The 21,705-nt window shown below is 54.4% G+C and overlaps 3 protein-coding genes across 5 annotated transcripts; 1 reads left to right on the top strand and 2 right to left on the bottom strand.

Annotated features, from left to right (window-relative positions):
- Positions 1-319: 319 nt before the first annotated feature.
- H2AX (H2A.X variant histone) lies at positions 320-1,784 on the bottom strand. The gene has a single exon (XM_060017816.1). It carries the CDS (start codon positions 1,197-1,199, stop codon positions 768-770), a length of 432 nt encoding a protein of 143 aa, XP_059873799.1. The 5' UTR covers positions 1,200-1,784; the 3' UTR covers positions 320-767.
- A 42-nt stretch (positions 1,785-1,826) lies between these two features.
- DPAGT1 (dolichyl-phosphate N-acetylglucosaminephosphotransferase 1) lies at positions 1,827-6,873 on the bottom strand. 2 transcript variants are annotated; one of them, XM_060017811.1, is made up of 9 exons: positions 6,504-6,873; positions 6,072-6,192; positions 5,677-5,890; positions 5,285-5,431; positions 3,907-3,991; positions 3,349-3,537; positions 2,940-3,027; positions 2,619-2,774; positions 1,827-2,535 (listed from the first exon to the last, which is right to left on the bottom strand). In XM_060017811.1, exons 1-9 carry the CDS (start codon positions 6,662-6,664, stop codon positions 2,470-2,472), a joined length of 1,227 nt encoding a protein of 408 aa, XP_059873794.1. In that variant the 5' UTR covers positions 6,665-6,873; the 3' UTR covers positions 1,827-2,469. The 2 variants fall into 2 exon arrangements, with proteins under 2 accessions (XP_059873794.1, XP_059873795.1); XM_060017812.1 differs by lacking the exon at positions 1,827-2,535 and having other exon boundaries at positions 2,726-2,774; positions 2,921-3,027.
- Positions 6,874-11,336: 4,463 nt separating this feature from the next.
- Positions 11,337-20,385, top strand: C2CD2L (C2CD2 like). 2 transcript variants are annotated; one of them, XM_060017808.2, is made up of 14 exons: positions 11,337-12,070; positions 14,053-14,148; positions 14,528-14,647; positions 14,828-14,938; positions 15,028-15,144; positions 15,239-15,350; positions 15,474-15,582; positions 16,269-16,333; positions 16,424-16,551; positions 16,652-16,826; positions 17,576-17,677; positions 17,822-17,958; positions 18,046-18,331; positions 19,295-20,385. In XM_060017808.2, exons 1-14 carry the CDS (start codon positions 11,717-11,719, stop codon positions 19,504-19,506), a joined length of 2,124 nt encoding a protein of 707 aa, XP_059873791.1. In that variant the 5' UTR covers positions 11,337-11,716; the 3' UTR covers positions 19,507-20,385. The 2 variants fall into 2 exon arrangements, with proteins under 2 accessions (XP_059873791.1, XP_059873792.1); XM_060017809.2 differs by having other exon boundaries at positions 11,346-12,070; positions 17,825-17,958.
- The last annotated feature ends 1,320 nt before the right edge of the window (positions 20,386-21,705 follow it).

The raw sequence follows: 21,705 nt of genomic DNA, 5'->3' as shown, positions 1-21,705 counted from the left end.
CTAAAGTACTGTCTTGGATGGGTTAGCTGCAAAATTCCAGTTCCGAGGCCAACGGCGACTCAGTCCAGATGGGGATTAACGGACTAGTGCTGGTATCTAGGTGCTTGGCTTGCGGAGCGGACCCGCCGGGAGGGGCGCGGGTCCAGGGGCAGGACTCCCGCAGACCCCGACACCGCGGGAGATGCTCACGCCGCGAAGTGTGTCTTCCGGGACGCGCACAGGCCTGCGAGTGGAGATGGAGGGAGCGCGGACGTGCAAGGCTCGGGATCCGGCAGCAAAGGGCGTCCCGGGACAAATGAAGTGACCGACTGACTCCGCCGTCAACCGAGTCCCGTCCGGAGCACCGGGCTGGTGGGGAACGCACGCGCGCGGCCGCGCCGGCGGCCGTCCGCACCGACTCACCTTCCCCACCACGCGCCCCGGCCCTGCGTCAGCGCGGCCGGCCCAGCCTTCTAGAAGGTGCCGCGGCCTCCCCGCAGCCCATCAGCATTCGGGGGCCAGGCCGGCCGAGTCACGAGCTCGCTCCTGGCACCGAGCGGCGTTCAAACGGCCGCCCTCCGCCGAGCCACGGCTGGAGCGAGCCGCGCGGGGGAGGGGCAGGCCGCGCGGCGGCGGCGGGGCCGCGGAGGGGGCGAGTGAGCTGCCGCCCGGCCGGGAGCCCGACGCGGCCCAGCTCTTTCCGTGAGCGTTGTGGTGGCCCTTAAAAGGGCCTTTGTGGTGGCGAGGGGAGGGGCCAGGCGGCGGCGGTGGCGGCGGCGCGGGCGCCCTCAGTACTCTTGCGAGGCCTGGGTGGCCTTCTTGCCGCCCGCGGGCGCCTTCGGCCCCACGGCGGCGCTGGTCTTCTTGGGCAGCAGTACGGCCTGGATGTTGGGCAGGACGCCTCCCTGGGCGATCGTCACGCCGCCCAGCAGCTTGTTGAGCTCCTCGTCGTTGCGGATGGCCAGCTGCAGGTGGCGGGGGATGATCCGCGTCTTCTTGTTGTCGCGGGCCGCGTTGCCCGCCAGCTCCAGGATCTCGGCTGTGAGGTACTCGAGCACCGCCGCCAGATAGACCGGCGCGCCGGCGCCCACCCGCTCGGCGTAGTGTCCCTTCCGCAACAGCCGGTGCACGCGGCCCACAGGGAACTGGAGGCCCGCTCGCGACGAGCGCGACTTGGCCTTGGCGCGGGCCTTACCGCCTGTCTTGCCGCGGCCCGACATGCTGCGCGAGGTAGAGGAAGGGAGAGGAGGGCTGCTCACGAGACTAAGGCACAGCCGTCCGCCGCAGTCCAACTGCTGCCGCGCGCGCCCAAGGGCCGCCCTTATAAGCCCCCAGGGCGCACCCCCGCGTCCTCCTGATTGGCTCTTTTCTCCAATACCCGCCTCCGGTTGGCTGCGGTTAACCCTTCGATGACGCGCCTCAGCTGAGGGAACGCGCCCGCCAATTGGCCGAATTTGAAAACCTTTTGCCCGGGGAAAAGGCGAGGAGGAGCGGCAGCAAGCAGTCAGCCAACCACTCCCGGGTGTAGCCAATCCAAGTGAAGCGCGCCAGATTTAAACCCTACAGCCCAGACCAGAGCCGGAAGACAAAGAGGGTGGAGTCTGAAGTCACCTCAAGAGCCTCAGGGAAGTCTGTGCGGGTCTAGGATTTTTAAAGGAAAGGGGTCAACACTACGGCTACCTCTTCCTCCGGTCCCAGGTCTGGTCACTCCCTCCTCCTGCCTGGCAAAGGGAGAGTGAAAAAGGGAAGGAATGAGACCCCCTGAAAGTCCAACCCCATACCAGAGAACAGATAACACCGATCTTATGGCCCTTTATGCCACCTGAGCAGCAGGATTTCCTATTTATTCAACATGTTCTTTCTGGTCTGTTCTTTCTGTTCCCTTCTTGCTAGGAGGGGCCTGATGTACTGAAAGAAAAAGGATGGGGCAGAGAGATAGGCATCCTCTCCGAGGAAATGCCTCCACCAACCCTCCCAGTCTACCCTAAAATGCCCTATATAGGAGATACACCTACAGGAACAACAAGAAAAAGACGACAGTTTATTGTCACCACTGGGAGCACAGGCCCCCCAGTCTGCTAAATCATCAGAATATTTAATTTATAGTCATATGTCAAGTCACCTTCGAGCCTGTGTCCCTATCCCCAGCCAGGGTTCTATCCCCAGGCCCAACATATTTCTTGAGTGTCAGAGTTGTGGATAATTGCATCAAAGCTACAGTATCCCACCTTAGGAGGCTGCAAAGATGGGATGGAGAGGGGGAGTGGCAAATAGAAGAAAGCCATAGGCGAAGTCCAATCAATAGTCATTAGAGGGCAAGAATGGCCCAGGATGTCAATAATCACAGGGGAAAGGGAATGCTGAGGACAAAATCTGGAGGAGAATGAAGTGGGGAGAGGCCTGGGCCAGGAGGCAATCTTGGTCTGGAAGAGGTCGGCCTGAGTCAGGAAATCTGGAGGCTGTGAAGCAAAGGACAGTGGACCAGGGGACTCAGACATCGTAGAAGAGTCGGACAAGCTGGTACCGAATGGAGAAGGTGACAGCACTGCCCACGACCTGTAAGAAGAAATGAACTACAGTAAGAACCACAGAGAAAGGGAGACAAGGAGATGTAAGTCACATCACCAACAGCATTGCACCTGTAGCAGCAGCAGGAACAGGGTGAGGTTTCTCTCATGCATGGGCCCAAAGACTTTAAGTAGCAAGTTGATGAGGGTCATGTTGTTACACTCCGTGAAGGCACCATCCTCATTCTCACTCTGGCGCACTGTCACTAGCCGGAGGCCTTCTGCTACCTGGGGGGTCAAAAGTGGAGAGAACTTCAGCTAATACCTACGCTTCAGGAATGGGGATCTGCTCAATGCTTCCAAACTCCCCTTGGGTGTGATGTAGGCCTAGGTTCCCCATTCCCTGAATTCCGAATGGCAGCCTAGAGCCTTACCTCCTTGTTACCCTGTTACCTTTAGAATAAAGGTGCCCAAGAAAGAGAGGCTCTTGGTCTTGAACTTGGAATAGCTCATCTCCAGTTTGCCTGTCTTGGTATTGAGTCTGCAGGGGAAGACAGCTTCATGTGACTGGGCCACTACTCAAAGAACTCTCCTCCCTGTGCTTAATTAATAGGAAGAGCACTGAATGTGGAGTCAAACACCCTGAGATCTATTTCTGGCTCTGCTGCTTGCTTCTGTGTGATCAGAGCTGCTGTGAACATTAAATGAGATCATGGAACTAAATGTGCTCTGTAATGTATAAAGGGCTAACTGCACGGCAAGAGTTAGCCCTTCTTTGGGCCCATTCCCTTTGCACAGCAAACGTCTAAGGCATCCCAAGGGAAAAAGCTATGATGTCCCCTTCAAGCCCCAAAGCGGCTACCTGGGTATACGGTGGCGAGGGCAGGGGATGATATGCAGGAGCTGAGGCAGTGAGTAGACGAAGTTGAACACCTGGGGCATGAAGAAGAGTAGCATGGTCTTGCTGAAGTGTCCCAAGATGCCCACCACGGCAAAGGTCATGCCAGCAAAGTAACAGAAGGTATCTCCCACAAACACCCGTGATGGGTACCTGTGTAGGGGAGAGGATCTGAGCCAGTGGCAAGAGGCATTAGCAATCCTTTCTCTCACATCACACACCCTGCGCACTGGGCTAGCCCTGACCCTAGTTCTGGCTCAGAGGACATTCCAGCTCTCCCAGCAACTCTCCAGGAAACAAGGTCCCGAATCCATCTATTCCTAGGGGCTCCACAGTACCTGCCCCCAGCTACAATTGGGTAGAGAATATTTAAGATTTAAGAATATTACCAAAAAGACCCAGAAAACACTCAATACAGAGATGCACAGGTTAAGCCTCTCCGTCAGGAGATGGGTCGCAGTGAGGAGGACCATACTGGCCACAAATTCAAATAGCTGTCCCACTAGCCACAGGCCTACTTACCAGTTATGGTAGAGCAATCCCAAGGTGGTGAAAAAAAAGGGTATCATGAAGTAGAGGGAAAAGACATGATCATCCCGACAATCACCTTTGGAAGCAGGGGAAAAAGAAAGAAGAAAACGTTGACAGCCATGTCCCCTGCACACCTGGGTCCTATTTTTGTCTGTCCCTGAGTTCTGTCCCAAGCTGTATCATCCACCTCTCTAAGTCCCAAGAACTCACTACCCCTTTTATGTCATCCAAGCAGTTCCCAATATTTCACCTCTTTCATGAACCCTTCCTAAACTAGTTACTGTCTTACATTTGGTTTAGACCATTCAGACCTAGGTCTGAATACCAGCTTTACTTCCTAACTGTGTGACCTTGATCATGACACATTTAACTTCTCTGAGCCTCAGTTTCCTATCTGTGAAAAAAGGCTGATGAAAACACCTGCCACATAGAGCTGTTACAGAGTTTAAAGTGAGATCACATTTTAAAAGTGCTTAGCTTTAGTAAGTACTTAGGGATGTCCATCAGCCAAAAACCACCAGAAACACGCCTGTAGTCAAAGCTGGGTTTACTGACTTGAAACAAGAGAAACTTTGGAACCCACACACCATGGGGAACCATGGGATGCCTCAGTAAGGAGGTGTTAGGAGGACTTTTTTTTTTCTGCGGTACGTGGGCCTCTCACTGCTGTGGCCTCTCCCATTGTGGAGCAATGGCTCCGGACGCGCAGGCTCAGCGGCCATGGCTCACGGGCGCAGCCGCTCCGCGGCATGTGGGATCTTCCCGGACCGGGGCACGAACCCGTGTCTCCTGCATTGGCAGGCGGACTCTCAACCACTGCGCCACCAGGGAAGTCCAGGAGGACTTTTTATAGAATTTGTTTTAAATAATTCTGGGGAGGATTCAAGGAGGCAGAGTTTTGCCCTGCACTGGGTGCTGTCAGCAGAGATAATGCTATGATTGAGCATCTTAATAATTTTTATCCAAGAAGTGAGAGGAATTGAGTTGTTATCGGAAGGAAGCAGCAACCACTCATGTTAGCCAGAAGGGGATCTTGGTCATTTTTGTGAGATGCACCGCGTTCCTGTGGTTTTGTCTATGCTCAGACATGGTTACAGAGGGATCTAGTTTTGGTCTTACTCTATCACGGTCACAGAGTGACCCTGTCTGATTCTGAGGTTTTGTGAAGTTGTTTATGCTCAGTAGGAGAAGACCATGGCCTACCTATTAGTGCCAATGCCGTTATAAATGACAGGGCTGCTATTTTCCTTTCTCACATTTAACAAATCTTAGTTTCTTTCTCACGTTTAACAAATTCCCCAAAGCCAGATAGCAGGCAACTTCCTTAACACTCAGACTTCTCTCCTCTCCCTAGTCCAATCCCACCTACCTTCCAGCTCCACCAGGTTGAAGACGATGATGGAAGCAGAAATGACTAGCGACTGGCCAGCCTCTAGGCCATTAATTCCTGCTAGGATATTGATGGCATTAGTACAGAACACTGCCAGCAGCCCCATGTAGACATAGTACAGGATCCCTGGGGGGAGAAAACAGTAAGAGAAGTAATGCCACCTGTAGAATGAGAATTTAAGGATATTCTTCTGAGAAAAGTGGTGAGGATAGAGGATGGGATGAAAGGCCAACAAAAGGATCTAAGAAAACACAGGGACAAAACAGGGAGGAGAATGTGGAGCACCAGGAAGGATGCTCTGCTGGATATCTCACACGGTAAGGGTGCCCTGAAGTAGGGGCCATAGGGGCAGAAGTGGCAGTGCTACTCACCCAGGTCCAGATGCAGGCCAAGAAGTGGGCGTAAGGGCTTGGGTACCACAATGGTCGTGTTGCCAAAGTTGGTGAAATAGACCATGAGGAGAGGTAGTGAGGCAGCTGTGGGCAGCAGCAGCTTATGGCGCCAGCGCAGATTCAGTACATCATCCGCGAAGCCCAGGAAAATCATGCAGCAGATGGCAAGGAGTGCACCTATCAGGGCCACAAACTGGGGAGGGCTCGGGCAGGTCATGGCTCCAGCCTACTCCCACTTCACAGTTCCTTTCAAGAATTCCCATCTTTTCTTTCGTTCTCAGTCCCTCCCCTCCCCGCCACACCCAAATAACCCCAACTCTCTCCAGTAGCTCCCAGTCCCAGCCACAGGCAGCAGCCCTCACTAACCCACTTACTTCATGGTGGGGGAAGGCTTTACACTGCTCCTCCACAAAGCAGTTCAGGAAAGGGAAAGGGATGAAGCAGAAGAGTATGATAAGGAAAACAGCACCGCTGATCACTCCCTGGGACTCTGGGCTGTGGCCCAGCAGCAAGCCGGGGGGAGGGGGAAGAGGAAAGGGGGCGTGGTCACTCACTAGTGCAAGCATCACCATAACCTGACTTGGGGGCGGGGAAGGGCACCACTACTGGAGTCCCAGATACACCCAAGGGTCCCATCTTCCCGCCTCCACCCATTCCCCAATGCTAACCAGATCTGCCCTCCACCTCCCAGAGTCCCGGGCTGGCTGTTGGGTTAGCACTACGTCTCCGCTCGCAGTCCAGCACTCCAGTCCCCGCCCCTGCCCCACCCCTTCCCCACTGCCCCGGACCAGCGCGCGGCCCCTCACATTTGCTGCCGGCTGGATTTGTTGAGGTCCTGGCCGCAGAGCCGTGCGGCGATGAAGTGGCCACGGAAGGCAGGGATGAGGGTGAGTGTGGCTACAAGTCCCAGCAGCGAGCCGATCAAATTCACCAACAGCGGCATCGGCAACTCCGGGAAGGCCCACATGGTGACCGGCCAGGGGGCCTGGTAGGCCCCCTCCTTAGCTAACGGGCAAGCTGGGCAGAAGCCCCGTGGCCCCAGCAGTAAGGAGTGGCCGCTCCCCACAGGCTGGATCTTCCCACACCCCCCTGAGCGAAACCCAACGACTCTGACCTGAGCCGCCCTCAGGACTCCCGCGAGCCTCTATAAAGCAACCTCGGCTCTGCCCCACTGCATCTGCCTACCCACTGTTTCCACCCGGATCTAGTTCGCAGAGCAACTGTCGTTGTGGAAGGCGGCGGCCATTTTTAATATGGGCATAAGAGTAGGGACAGAAGTGTGATTTTAAACTACACCCTTTATTCGAGAGTTGAATCATCAAGAGGGGATTGGAAAAGCAATTAAAGAAGGACAAACAAAGGCGGATACTTTCCTAACATCACATTAAAGATGTACAGCCCAAAGCGGAAAAACTCCTTGCCCGGTTCCAAGATGAGCGCCTCCTTGTACCGCGTGTCTGACGCCGCTTACTCTTCGTTCCACGTCAGGTTTAGCTCCGTCGGCCTTCGCGGGTCGCGTTTAAAGGGCCAGTGCCCCGCGTTTACTCTGGGACGCCTCTGGAGACTGGAAGATGGCTACTGGAAGCAAGGGGGAGGGCAGGCGGGATGAGGATGTGGAGCAGCACCTGCTCAGTGTAGAAAACCTGTCGCCAACATAGTCAGCGTTGGGATGGAAGCCAAGGTAAACACAACTCAGTTCCCCGAAACACAGCTACAATTTGGAAGATGATGTAAAATGTAAAGAGCGGACACTTGAAAAGCCCCTCCCACTTCATGTTTTTCCATGTCATTGAGCCAGGTACTTTTCCTTCATCATCCCACCCGCCTTCTGCCCCCGCAGTAGCAGTTAGTTGCCGGGCAACACTGAGGGATACTTCAGCACTGTAGGGGCTGGGAGTACCCTCATGCTCTCAGGTCTTGGATTTAACCCCGTTCTAGACTTTCCTTGGTCCTGGATCATTGCACTGTGCCAGGCTCCCAGTCGGAGGAGGTGAGGCTGAGGCTTTGGAAAGAGCTAAGTAGGAGAACCAGACCCACAAGTGGCTGGCTTCCAGTAAGTCTGAGGAATTCCCAGGCAGGTTCTTCTCCAGGTTGGGTGCCTTTTGCTTGGCATCTGTTTCCTTACAAATAACAGTTCACCAGCATCTCATTCTCTTTCACAGACACACAAGCTCTAAGGTGGCAAATGATTTCTAGTCCTCAGAGAAGAACTCATCACCAGGAAGTGCGGGAGACGACTGAAGTATGCTGACATTTTGTTCACTCTTGAATAAGGAGTCAGGGTCAGGTTGACTCCTTTTAGGCCAAAGATAGGCCCTCCTGTCTCTCAAAACCAGATGTGAAATGTCCTTTCTACTCGAAGGTGGCTCTAATTAACAACTCAAACCATGTATATAAAGTAATCCCAGTAATTACTTGATAGTAGTATTCCTCCAAATTTTCAGTACTTATTATCCCACTGGTATTGTTTTTCTGTGTGTGTGTGTGTGTGTGTGTGTGTGTGTGTGTATACCTGCACACGGGTGCATGAGTGTGCATCTGTGCCTCTTAGACTGGAAATTCCCTAGAGGCAAAGTGTTTTCTGTTCCACAGTGTGTTCCTATGGGGCTAAGGACACACAGGTATCTGTATACAAGGCATCATCACACATAATGAGTCTGGATCTGAAAGAGGTACAGAGGGCAATAGGAGCACATGGAGAGAGCAATTAGTTGTGACCAGGGGAAGTGAGAGGACCTTGAGGAAGAGTAGTGTCTCTAAGGATTTCAGTAGGTGGCAAGAGTGGAAGGGCCTTCCAAACAGGGAAGGTGAGACGCCAGGAGCAGGTGGAAAGGAGGAGCTTGTCGGAGCCCCAGAGGAGGCAGCATTCAGTTATCTTGTTGCTCAGGAGCAGGCTGAGACTCCCTGGAGGTCTGAGGGACAGTCCGTAACTGCTTCCTGTTTTATTAGGAGGCCAATCCTAATAACTCTTCCTTCCCAGCTTGGCATTGGGCACCTTTGTCTCTTTCTTCTCCAGAGATTGTTAGCCCTCCCCCACGCACCCCCCTGGAAGAGGGTAGGGGATACTTGTTCAAAAACAAGACACTGGAGATTCATCATCCATGCATACATGTTACCATCAGAACATGGTTACTTGGATACTTGTCATATAATCTGAATATTTTTGTTCCCATGATGGTAAATGCCCAGTTGATTATCAGACTCACCAGGAGAAACAAACACACACATGACTTGGCCACACTTGAAATTTTGTGCCTGTCCTGGTACAAGTTCAAAGCATTTGCCTAAATGCTGAAGCTGGTCCTAGGACCCATGGATCAGGTGAGTTTCAGCTGGTTTCTTGGGCTGAGTAGACAAGGTCTGAGATGCGCATCTCCTACTGGGGAGCTCTGAGTGCCTCCCAGTAAGCAAAGCTAATGCACTATTAAGGCTGATTGCCTGACAAAGACTGGCCCAGAAATGTTTCACAGTGCTGAAAAAGTCCGTATGAGACAGCTTTGGAGAGTCTGGATCTATGACACTTGCAGGACCATATCTGTGGCTCTTCAGAAGCAGCTGAGTTACTCTTTTACCATTTCTTCCCACCTCTCTCCTGTCAGTTTATCAAAAGTTGTTAGCTGATAGCAAGCCCCAAGATCTCCCGTTCCACTTGGATGACATGAATGGGTTTTCAAAAGATGGAAACCATATAGGAATTCTCAGTGTTTACATGTATATTGGAATATTTTCTGTTAGACTTCTTAAAATTACAAAGAATTTGCTAACCCCTACTATGTGCATGGGAAAATTTTAAGTACTGTGGGGACACAAAGTTATATAAATGCAATTGTTTTCCCCAGGGAGTCTACTTCATCATATTAAAGCACCTTGAGTCAATATGAGGGAAGAGAGATGAGTAAGACAGGGTCTCCACTCTTAAGCAGCTTTCTGGTGAGTGGGAAAAACAGACATATAAACAACCAGCTAGGCTATAAGGCACAATGAAATAAGTACAAGAGGTCTAGTAACAAGTGGATGGAAGATTGGGAGGACTAAGTAGAGAGACTAATATAAGACTGAATTGTGAAGCAGTATCTGGCAGCACAGGACCAATTGCTCAGTGGAGGAGTTGAAGTAAACCCAACAATTCAGAGACCTGAGATGAACTCTGAAGAACCCTGAAAAGGGTTCTTGGGGGAAGAGGGTCTTCACAGTGAAACTGTACCTGGACGACTTTCCACATAACCTGCTCCCCTAGCCCTAGCTGCTCTGCCCACTGACAGCTTCCTTCTGTGTCCCTGATTTCTCTCCTCCCTTCATTTCTTCTCCCCTCAAGATTAAAAATCCACACTCTAGGAATCTTCTGTGGTTTTGGAAGTCCAGTGATAATGCATGGGCAGGGTCACAGCAAGGTTACCCCATCACCCTACCCCATTCCTTAGAGTCAAATCTGGGGATGCCCCAAGCTTTCCTACCACTCCTGTGGCTCAGGCACCCTGTCGCTGACCTGCCAGGCTCTGCTTAGCTCTGCAACCCCGCACTTTAGAAGACATTGTTTACTCCCATCTGCTCACTGCTCAGACTAACGACTGGATTTGGGAGAGAGATACTTAACGCCTCTCTGTTTACCTCTCTAAGGAAGGCCTGCCATATGTATGTGGAGAAAAAGGGCCTCTTAGGGAATGGGGATTCCTTTGAATCCTTTTGTAGGATTTTCCTTCCCCTGCCTCCAGAAAGCAGTGACAAGCCTCTGTCCTATAGGGATGGAATCCATTCCCTTAAATCTAGGAAAAGGGATGGATCCTGAGGCCAGAGTGTACCTATAACATAATTTTTGGGGTGCTTGCTGGGATATCACATATTTGGATGGCAGGGTCTTCTGGCTGAATCTACTGATAGTCCAGTGCTGCATTGCCAGCTCCCTCCTCGTTGCCACCCCCTCTACACGTGCTCCATAGGCAGGAGCTGTTACTATGGAAATAAATTATTTTTAAAAACAGAAGCAGCCCCAGGCTTTGGAAATATCTCCAGAATAAACCCACACGAGCAAGGAGGTTAATAGGGTGTCCCTTGGTCCTGGCTCCAGAGGGAAGAGGATGGGGGTGGAGGAGGGGGTTCAATGTTCCATGTTCTATTCTCAACCTCTACCAGGTTCAGGTTCTGGCTCCTCTCGCGTTGGTATCGGCTGGACCTCTGCCAGTCACTTCTATCTAGGAGGGATGCTCTGCAGTTACATACCTAGGGCCTAGCTTCCGCCAGGACATAGGAACCAAGAAGCTGCTGAGCCTGGGAGTGTTGGGATAAGGGGTTGATGCTATCCACAGGGGTCACCTCCTTTTTAACCCCACAGGCGTCCAAACTATGGAAAGCTAAGGAACGTAAGGGAGAGCAAAGGCGTCATCTCAGGTGAGTGAAATTACTCTTGCTTACTCTCGCCTTGAGCTCGGGGGAGCAGGAGTACCCCCGATTCCAGGATGGGGCGGGGTAGTTAAAGATCCCGCCTATTTCCAACCCTAGAACCTCCTCCGCTCTCCGCTCCTCCTCCCACCCTCTTCTAGCGCTGGAACGCCGGGCTCACTAAGCGCCGCCCGCCGCGGGTGCGGCTCCTTTAAGGCTGGATGGGGGCGGGGGGGCCGGCCGTGTTGTCAGTGTCAGCTCTGCGCACGCAGCCCTCCCGCAGCCGGTGCCTGCCTGCGAGCCCCAGAGTCCCCGCAGACGAGTCCCCGCCCGGGTCCGGTGGGGCCCCCGCCGTGGGAGGAGTCGGGCGCTGGCCGGCGACTAACGCGGATTGGACTGCCGGACCAACTGAGGAGGGCCCCGGACTCCGGAGAGAGGGACCCCGGCGTCGCGATCCCCCAGGAACCTCCTCTCCTCGATCTGTGGCACCCACTAGTCCCGGGCACCCAGCCCCGGAGAGCCCCCGATCCCGCGCGCCCAGCCCCGGGGGAGCCCGCCCTCGCCCCGCGGCCCGCCCGGGCCATGCTCCCCCGGGGCAGCGGCTGAGCCCGAGCCGGAACCGGGACCTGAGCCCGCGCGGAGCATGGATCCAGACTGGGGGCAGCGGGACGTGGGCTGGGCGGCCCTGCTGGTCCTCTTCGCCGCCTCGCTGCTTACGGTGTTGGGCTGGCTGCTGCAGTATGCCCGGGGCTTGTGGCTGGCGCGGGCCCGCGGGGGCCGGGGCCCGGGACCCGCCTTAGCTGCCGAGCCCGCCGGCTCCCTGCGGGAGCTGGGCGCTTGGCGCTCGCTGCTGAGGCTGCGGGCGACTCGGGCCGGCGCCCCTGAGGAGCCAGGCGTCAGGGGCCTCCTGGCGTCGCTCTTCGCCTTCAAGTCTTTCCGGGAGAACTGGCAGCGGGCTTGGGTGCGAGCGTTGAACGAGCAGGCCTGCAGGGATGGGGTGAGTTGGACAGGAGGACCTAGGTGGTCCCGTCACTCAGCCTTTTCTTCTAGAGGAGGGACTGCTCAGGCCAGGAGGCACGTATGGGGGTGGGGAGCAACTGGGGAACCCTATGGCCTCTCTTTTCCTCTGAGATCAGAGAAAAGGGTGCAAGTGAGGCTGGAGGTTGTAGAAATCCGGCTGTGTCCCAAATCCTCTATTCTTGCGGTCTAGGTACTCTCTGGCTCCAGACCAGTGCACAACTTGCTGTTCTCATAGCAACGCTAATCCCTGTGCCCCAGGGCACTTCCTCCCAGCCTGGGTGCTGGTTGTGTGTGTGGCTTGGGTGGGTGGGTGGTGCTGCCGGGGGTTAGAAGGGAGACATGTGCACCTGTGGAAGGAATTTGCCTGGTCCTCATGCCATCACACCCAGTCAGCACTTCATGCCCCAGATCCCTGGTGTGATCAGGCAGGTCTCCGGGGAGCCTGAATTCCCCCCCACCCCATCCCTCAGTAATTTCACTGCTGCAGTCTAACGCGTCCTTCTCCATGCTCCCTGCAGTGTCTGTGTTTAGGGAAAGGTATTCAGGTGGAAAGGAGATTGACATTCCATGCCCCGCCCAGTAGATGAGCCTAGAGCTGCCCCTTGAGGGTCAGTCACAGACTAACCCAGCCTACTTCCTCCCATTGCACCATGGGCAGCTGGCCTCCCAGGAAGTGGGACAGGAAGCGTGGTCATAAGACTGAGGTGGGGTGGGAGGTGGAGACCTCCCTCTCTTGGGGTCCACACTCATCTTGACCCTCGCAGTCTATTAGCCCCTGGCTCAGAGGGTTCTCCATTTCCAGCCACCACTAGTCTGAGGGTTTTACTCCACTAGCTCCCCAGATGCCTGGAAACAGAAGTGGCCACGCAAGAAATTGCTCTGCTTCCTCTGCTCAGCTGACCTGAAAGCCAGATGGCATCTGTCAGTCTATGCCGTGAACTCAACCCTCCACCCAGCTCTCCCTGTACCTTGTCCCCGGGTCAGGACTGACTCCCCAGGACAGCTGACTCAGCTGGACATTAGCCTCCCTTGCAGGGGGTGGGGAGACTGGCGTTCCCAGCATCCATCTCCCTTGGCCTGGCTTTTGAACAAGACCGCTACAGTAGCAGAGAAGTTGGCTTTCCCTGGTTTGCCAGGCAAATGAGCCCTGTGGATTTGTTTCCTCCCATCCCAAGACCCTAGGAGGAGCTGCCAGCTGTCTGTGCCCCCTCCTCAATTCTTCCCATCCTGCTCTCTGGATGGGGCTGCAGCAGTTGGCTTCCACTGCTGTGGGAGAATTAGGAAGCTCTTACAACACCTAAGCTAAGCAGCTTTCTGCTCCCTAAAGCCATCCTGCTGTCTGCCTTGAGGAATTAGCCAAGTCTCTGGCCCTTGAGCCCTCTGAGCTTGCTTTTCTTCCCAGTTCCTGTGGTAAAGTTCCCCAAGGCCAGGCTGAGCTAGTCTTCATCTCCAAGAATATGGATAGAGTCATACTCTTATGCCTCTACATCCTATTTATCTGGAAGAAGGTTTAGCTCTTGTCTTGAATAAGGGGCCCTACTGCTTTCATCCTTAGCTCAGCTGTGTCTCTGCCCAGCTACGATATACAGGTGGCACCAACACCTTTATTATTTTTTTTCTATGCACAACTTTCTGCCGGGGTAGGGCGGGGATGAAGAGGAAGGTGGGGGAGAAGAGGGAGGCTCCTGGCATTCCAGGAGAAGTCTAGGGTCTTCAGCTCAAGGTGATGTGGTCTCTGAGGCGGTCTAGCTTCCCAGCTCTCCCTAGCAGCTGCAGGCCCTGGAAAGGCGGGCTTCAAGGGGAACACTTGCTGTCCTAAAGCCCTGAGCCAAGGAGGGGCCAGAAGCCAGCCTGCAGCTGAGGCCTCCGCAGTGCCAGGGCCTAGCCAGCAACTGAGTAGGCCAGCCCTGTGGGGGGCAGCTCCAGAGACCTGATCCTATGCCCACGTTACTCCCTCAGAGCTCCATCCAAATCGCCTTTGAGGAGGTGCCCCAACTCCCACCCAAAGCCAGCATCAGTCATGTGACCTGCACAGACCAATCAGAGCGCACCATGGTAAGGGTCTGATGGGCACTGTCTTCTTTTAGGACTGGAGTGGGGGCTGATCCTGAGTTCCCTTTAGTCTGAGCGTTCTTAACCTGAAGTCTTTGAATGCCTTAGGGATCCCAGGATTGGCTTCAGGAGGTCTGAAAATCCCACTAAAGTTACATGCAAACTGTAGTACATGTGTGCATATTTGTATTTTCCTGGAGAGAGGAGTCTTTGGCTTTTATCATTCTTTTATGGGCTTATGACCCCCAAAAGGTGATTCCCAAGGAAAACCGAAGTGGAGAGGGGTCTGCTGACCCGTTGTCGGGCAGGACAGGACAGGGCCAAGTTGAGCACTCTTCCTCCGTGTGTGACCCTCCTTGCCTCCGTGCCTCGCCTGTCTCAGGTGCTGCATTGCCAGCTCTGTGCTGAGGAGGTGATGTTTCCAGTCTCTGTGACCCAGCAGTCCCCCGCTGCCGTCTCCATGGAGACCTACCACGTCACTCTGACACTGCCACCAACACAGGTGGAGGAGGATGTGGGAAACTGAGTTGGGGAGGGGGCGGGCGGTTCAGTTGCCTCAGCCTTTTCAGTTTGGTTCCTCTCTAAGACAGAATTTGGGAAGGGAGGGTCCTGGGGGGGTGGGGTTGGGAGTAGTTGGAGGAGTGGGGCAAGTCAACCCAGTCCCTTTGTCCCCTGTCCCCAGTTGGAAGTCAACCTGGAGGAAATCCCTGGCGAGGGCCTGCTTGTATCCTGGGCCTTCACGGATCGCCCAGATCTCAGGCTGACAGTGCTTCCCAAGCTGCAGAACAGGGAGGTAAGGGGGCAGGGCTGGGAGAGAAGCGGCAGAACAGGGAGGGGGAGGCGGAGCTGGGGGGCCTCACCTCCTTGTTCTTCGCCCTGCAGAGAGGTGAGGAGCAAGTAGAGCTCTCCACTATCGAGGAGCTGATCGAGGATTCCATAGTCAGCACCCAGCCAGCTATGATGGTCAACCTCAGGGCCTGCTCTGCCCCTGGGGGCCTGGTGAGTAGGTGCTCAAAGCAGATAGTTTGCGTGCATACTGTCCCCAGGGTCCTGTGTCGGGATTCTTGCTCTTTCTACCTCCTTCTGCTCTTAGGTACCCAGTGAGAAGCCACCTATGGTGCCCCAAGCCCAGCCAGCCATCCCCAGACCTACCCGGTTATTCCTAAGGCAGCTTCGAGCATCTCACCTGGGACGTGAGCTGGAAGGTGAGAGCCAGAATCTTCTGGGGGACTGCCGAGGCTATGGTTGCAGGTGCCCCTGGCGCCCCTGCCAAGGGCGTGGCCTCTCAGCTTGGAACTGAGCATTTTCAAATTTCCGGTCCCCCACAGGCACTGGGGAAGTGTGCTGTGTAGCTGAGCTCGACGACCCCGTGCAACAGAAGTGGACCAAGCCCATGAGGGCTGGGCCCGAGGTGGAGTGGAGCGAGGACCTGGCACTGTAAGGAGTGACTCCCCAGCCCCCACCCTTGCTCCCACAGCTGGACTGGGGATCAGAGCCTTCCAGCAGAGCCCTGGCATGAATCAGCTCTGTTTTCAGTAAACCTTGGTGTGAGCCTCTACTGTCTGCCAGGGCCTGGCTTAGTCCAGATATAACCAAGATACACCCTCGCCCTGAGTTGATCGCAGGCTAGAAGCAGAGACAGGTGTACGTAAAGAAGGTGGTATAAGTGCTCCAGTCCAGGTTTACACAAAGTGCCATGGAAGTGCTTAGATGGGGGAGCTTAATTCCCATAGGTTAAGGATCAGAGTGGGCTTCATGGAGGAGGTGGCATTTAAATCACACCTTCGAGCAAGAGTAGGATTTTAACAGAGTGTTAGAGAGAAGTGTTCATGGCAGAGGGGACAGCTTGAGTAAAGGAAAGAGAGAGTGATTTGCCGTAGAGGGAGACTGCGAAGGCAGGATGGGGCAGGAGCATGGAGGATTTGAATGCCTGGCTGAGTAGTATGGTCCCTGCTCAGCCCCATCCCATTCTCTTGGGAAGAGACCATATTTGGAGGATGATTGCAGCACTTGTTCTATCTTATTTACCTCCATCTCTGTCTGCCTCTGGCCTGTGATCGACTCAAGGGTGGATTCAGTTTGCTAATCTCCCCCCTCCCTGCCCCACCTCTTCTTGGCCACAGGGATCTGGGGCCCCAGAGCCGGGAGCTGATCCTCAAAGTGCTGAGGAGTAGCAGCTGTGGAGACAGTGAGTATGGGGCAGGAAGGAGCACCTCTGGGTGGGTGCTGAGCGGGGCCTGGTCATGGCCCCAGCTCACAGTGCCACCCCTTTCCCCAGCTGAATTCCTGGGCCAGGCCACAATGTCTGTGGCCTCCCCTTCCAGACCACTGTCCCGAAGACAGGTGTGCCCACTCACCCCTGGGCCAGGTAAAGCCCTGGGGCAGGCAGCCACCATGGCAGTAGAGGTGAGAAGCTGGCCCCTGGGGGGAGGTGGGAGGACACGGGCTGGGGGGGGGAAGACCAGTCTCTGAGGCCCTGCCTCTTTCCACTTCCACCCCTCGGCAGCTTCAGTATGAGGAGGGCTCCCCCCGGAACCTGGGCACTCCCACCCCCTCCACTCCACGCCCCAGCATCACACCTACCAAGAAGATTGAGCTTGACCGGACCATCATGCCCGATGGCACCATTGTCACCACAGTCACCACCGTCCAGTCCCGGCCCCGGGTAGATGGCAAATTAGGTAAAGAGGAGGAGCCTGGGAGCCCAGCTCTAGCCAGGGGCCCCAGACTGCAGATCCGTGGCTGGACAGGGAAAGGGCAAGGAAAGCCCTAATTCCGGCTCTCCCTGTTTTCCGACCACATCTTCCTCATTGTCTTTGACTCTCTCAAACTTTCCCTTGCATCCCTCCATTTCCCTAACTAGTCCTCTCCCTCTTCAATCCTGGATCTACCAGCCCCTCCTACAGTATTCTCACACTTCCACCTCCCCAAGTTCCCTTCTGTCTTTTTTTTTTCCCCCCTCTGTTTTTTCACATGTGTTTCCCCTTCCCTTTTCCCAGCCCCAGCTGCCCAATTGCCCCGCCCTCGCCCCTCAACCTCCAGCACCCTGTGGGACCCTCCAACAAACCCAGTGGCCTCCCTGGCAACTCTCCCACTCCCAGGGGCCCTCCATGACATTTCTTCCATCCCTAGGGGTCCCATGGAATTCCCCCTACCTCCACTGGGCCCCTTTGCCATCTCTGCACACTCAACATTTTCATGGCATCTCTCCGAGCCCTTCGTGGGCCCCGTGGCACTTTCCCACGCTCCCATTGGTTCCTGTGGTGTCTTTTTGTCCCCATGGCATCTTCTTAGTCACTCCTGTGATTAATCATCCCTTAGTCATCCCTACCCTCTGAGTCAACCAAAGTCTGCATCTCAATAAAGACGGTAGGGGGTGGGGGCCACTCTAAAGCAGCTCCCAGCTCACTGACCCTCCCCCACCCACCAGACTCCCCCTCCCGCTCCCCGTCCAAGGTGGAGGTGACTGAGAAGACAACAACTGTGCTGAGCGAGAGCGGTGGCCCCAGCAGTACCTCCCACAGCAGCAGCCGTGAGTAGGGAATCGGGAAGTGTGAGTGGTGGTTGGCACCCGGGCCCCAGAGTCAAAAACCATTTTGGGTGGGGCACAGGAGTTCAGGTCCAAGAAGGAGCTGGGGAGGAGTCAGGCTAGCCATGCCCTGTATCCATCCTCCAGCAGGGGAGAGCCACCTTTCCAACGGCTTGGACCCTGTAGCAGAGACAGCCATTCGCCAGCTGACTGAGCCCAGCGGGCGGGCAGCCAAGAAGACACCCACCAAGCGTAGCACACTCATCATCTCCGGGGTTTCCAAGGTAACGGGGCTCTGGGGAGAGGAGCTGGGCTAGGGAGAGAACCCTCATTGGTCACTCCTGCCCATTAAAACTTGTCCCTCCTGCCAGGTGCCCATTGCCCAGGACGAGTTGGCACTATCCCTGGGCTATGCGGCATCCCTGGAAGCCTCAATGCAGGATGATGCAGGGCCCAGTGGAGGTCCCTCTTCACCTCCCTCAGACCCACCAGCCATGTCCCCAGGACCCCTAGATGCCCTCTCCAGTCCCACGAGTGTCCAGGAAGCAGATGAGACAACACGTTCGGACATTTCTGAGAGGCCCTCTGTGGATGACGTTGAGTCGGAAACAGGGTCTACTGGTGCGCTGGAAACCCGCAGCCTCAAGGATCACAAAGGTGGGGAGATATTGGCAGCCCCCCCCTTCTTTTATACCCAGTATCATCACCTGGGTCCCACTGGACACTAAGGGACATAGGAGCCTCGGGCCAATCTCCTCCTTCCTCCCCTAAGGGATGCCAGAGTTCCCAGCCTGTTTCAGCCAAGCTTGAGTAGAGAGGGGGGAACTTGATGTCTTGAGTCTTGGCTTGGATCTAACAGGTTTGGGTGATAAGAAGAGATGTAAAAATATTTCCTTTTACCTCCCTTTTTTCTTTCTTCCTGGATCTAAGCGCATATCCTCCTTCCCTTATTCTCGCCCATCACCCTTTCCTTTCATTCTTAACTCTCTCCCCTATGCGTGTAAGAATTCCTACCCCAGGCAACCCTAGGAGTACCCCTCTAGCAGTGACACCGTCTGTGCACAGCTGTGGTATTTCTAATTTCTCAGGTTCAAGGGCTTGCCCCCAGACATCCACATCCCTCTGCCAGTGAGTCTATCACTCACGAGTATTTATAACTATTTATGATTTAAGCCTGCATCACTTCTTGGGATAATGAGAGTCCTAAGTCCGAAGCCTGCCGTGTAAACACCCTTCTCATGATATTCGTCCTGAATTTACCTCGTTGAAGTTTTCCAGACACACTGCTTCCTGCTCACATCCTGGAATTTGGTCAGCAAGTCAGCGTCAACCCATTTTGTCCCTTCATGGCTTTTAGGAACACCCTTTGCCCCGCCTTTGTCTTTCCGTAGTAAAGAGGCCCAATCATCAATCTGTCCTCACGGAGCAGCCAGCCCCGTGACATTCCACCTCAGGGGCGGTGGTCAGGAGCATCACCATGTTTTCCTCAGGAAGGATAAAGGGCATGTTTGTTCTGTTCTGCATCTTGGACCCCTTCATGCTTGTCCTTTCTCTGCTCCCCTCCTCACCCCACCCCGTGGAACCCCTCTCTCCGCCTCAGCCTCCCCTCTCCCCTCACAGTGAGCTTCCTGCGCAGTGGCACTAAGCTCATCTTCCGCCGGAGGCCTCGTCAGAAGGAAGCCGGTCTGAGCCAATCACACGATGACCTCTCCAACGCGACGGCCACACCCAGCGTCCGAAAGAAGGCTGGCAGCTTTTCTCGCCGTCTTATCAAGCGCTTTTCCTTCAAATCCAAACCTAAGGCCAATGGCAACCCCAGCCCCCAGCTCTGAGGGCCCTGCTCACCTCCTGAGCTAGGAGAGGGCAGGCATCCTCTCAGCCCCTTCCCCACATTCCCTTCCATTCCCCTTCCTGGATTCCCGGTAGCCTGGGCCAGGGAAGCCCTCTGGGTTCCAGGAAGCCCTGTCCACCCTGGGCTCTGGGGCTAGTTGGAAGGGGACTTGCAATGGGAAGTGTGTGAGAGGTGGACACCCGTTGCTGAGGACACAGAGGAGGGAGCGGGTGGTCCGGAGAAAGAGGAGGCTCTGTCCTGGTGCGTGTGGGCGTTCCTCGGACCCGCTGGCCTGCTGTTGGCACTGGCCCCTCAGAGGAGTCCTGGGGTGCTCAGCTCCTCAGCTGATCCTTCCTCCCTTATTTATTCTCTTTTCTATTTATATGTGTGGTCCCGGACCCTCAGTGAACAGGTAACAGAGGGCATCTCTCCCAGGTGACCCTTCTTCCCTATCCCAGGAGGGTAGGCAATTCCCTTTCGGATGGGGCTCCCTCACCTCCCTCAGGTCCCCACTCCGACCAGCACCAATGTCTGCCTCTGAGGACATTGACAGCTCATAGAAAGCCGGGCCGGTGCCCGGGTTGGGGGGCAGGTACTCCCCACCTCCCTGCCTCCCCTTCTGCTCCTCAGCCCTCCCTCCCCCTTTGTTACCGTTTTTGTACTTGATGCCTTCTCTGTGAGCAGTGGCTCTGTTGGAAGGAGGGAGCCAGGAGCCTGATGGGAAGCCTTTCCCCAGAGATGGCTTTAGGGGCTTTATTTACAGAGTGTGTGATGATGGAGCAACAGCAGAGCTGCACCTCTGTATAGTGGGAGATGATGATGTCCATTGCTGTGTGATGGCCTGGAATTTAATTTATTAAAGTCAAATTGGAGTTTATAAACTGGACAACTGGTCATCCTTTGACAGGCGAATGGGCAGCGAGGCTGTGGTGTTGGAGTGGGAGGATCAGAGACAGGGCCCAGATGGTGAGATGGGGTCGGTGACACATATATTGGGTCTACGAAGTTCCTGCAGGGAGGAAGGGACATGTAGAGAGAGGATGGGAGAACAAACGTCTTTGAAGGGTGAAGTTGTAGCAAAAATGTCAATCAGAAAAAAAAAGTCCATCGGCTAGTACAGGCATCTTCATTCCCCTTCCTTGAACAGGCTGCTCCTTCTAGAGAGCTCTAGAGAGTCCAGAGCACAGCCTCTTGATCCAGACTGCCTGGATTTGAGTCCCAGCTCCACTAATTATCTTTGTGACCTTGGGCAAGATATGTAAACAGAGCACCTCACTTTTCTCATCTGTAAAGTGGGGACTGTGATAAAAGTAACTGTCATTTGGTTGTGGGTTAGAACTTGGCTGGCATACAGTCGGTGCTGAATAAGTGTGAGCTGTTGCCTCAGAAGAGACGGATTGGGAGGGGGAAGTCTTATAAGGGTTTCATCATAATAAAAAGTCTTTCACTCCTAAATGTGGGCAAATTTCAGGGAGTTTTGGATACTAGGAAACTCTAGCACGCTGGTTCCTGTTTTCTGGGATCTTACACAGGACTTGAAACAGATAAGCTGCTGCAGGATGTCAGAGAGAGCACTGGACCAGGAACAGAAAACCTGGGTGTACCACAATCACAGCAAGTGACCTTGAGAAGTCCACTTCTGCTTTCTGAACCTTAACTTCCTCATCTCTAAAATGAAGGGTGGCCTAGATAATCATCCAGGTCACTCACTTCCAGCCTTGCCATTCTGACTAACCTATATCACAGGGGGCTTCAGGGCACCTGCCTTTGGCTAGGCAGCTTGGAGTTGTGCATTTTCCCCATGCTCCTGTCCGCGCTAGTCACAGAATAATGGAATATTTAGAAAGGGTGGCAGAATATGGATGTTTGGTTAATTTGCATATATTGGTATGCTAAATTATAGGTCCTCAAAACTCAAAGGTTTATCAAGCTACTTCCCCTGATCTAAGAAATACAACTCTTAATAGTTCACAGAGGAGCAGTTTGTTTACCAATATGACAAGACGGCCAAACACACTGAACTTGAAATTTCACAAGAAACTATTGTTGATGGGAGGGCAGGTATTCAGATTCCTACTAGACCTGTGAATTGAGCTGATGGTGACTGGAAGATGTACTCAGTTTCTAGGGTGACCTGCCCAGAACTCAATGCAATCACATATTTAGTAGTGACAAAGAGCCTGATCACATTTCAGAAATA

The sequence above is a fragment of the Delphinus delphis genome, chromosome 8 (genome assembly GCF_949987515.2).
Source record: "Delphinus delphis chromosome 8, mDelDel1.2, whole genome shotgun sequence".
Taxonomy (NCBI): Eukaryota; Metazoa; Chordata; class Mammalia; order Artiodactyla; family Delphinidae; genus Delphinus; species Delphinus delphis.
Note: the sequence above shows the minus strand (reverse complement) of the source record. Positions and strands in the feature narration are given on the sequence as shown.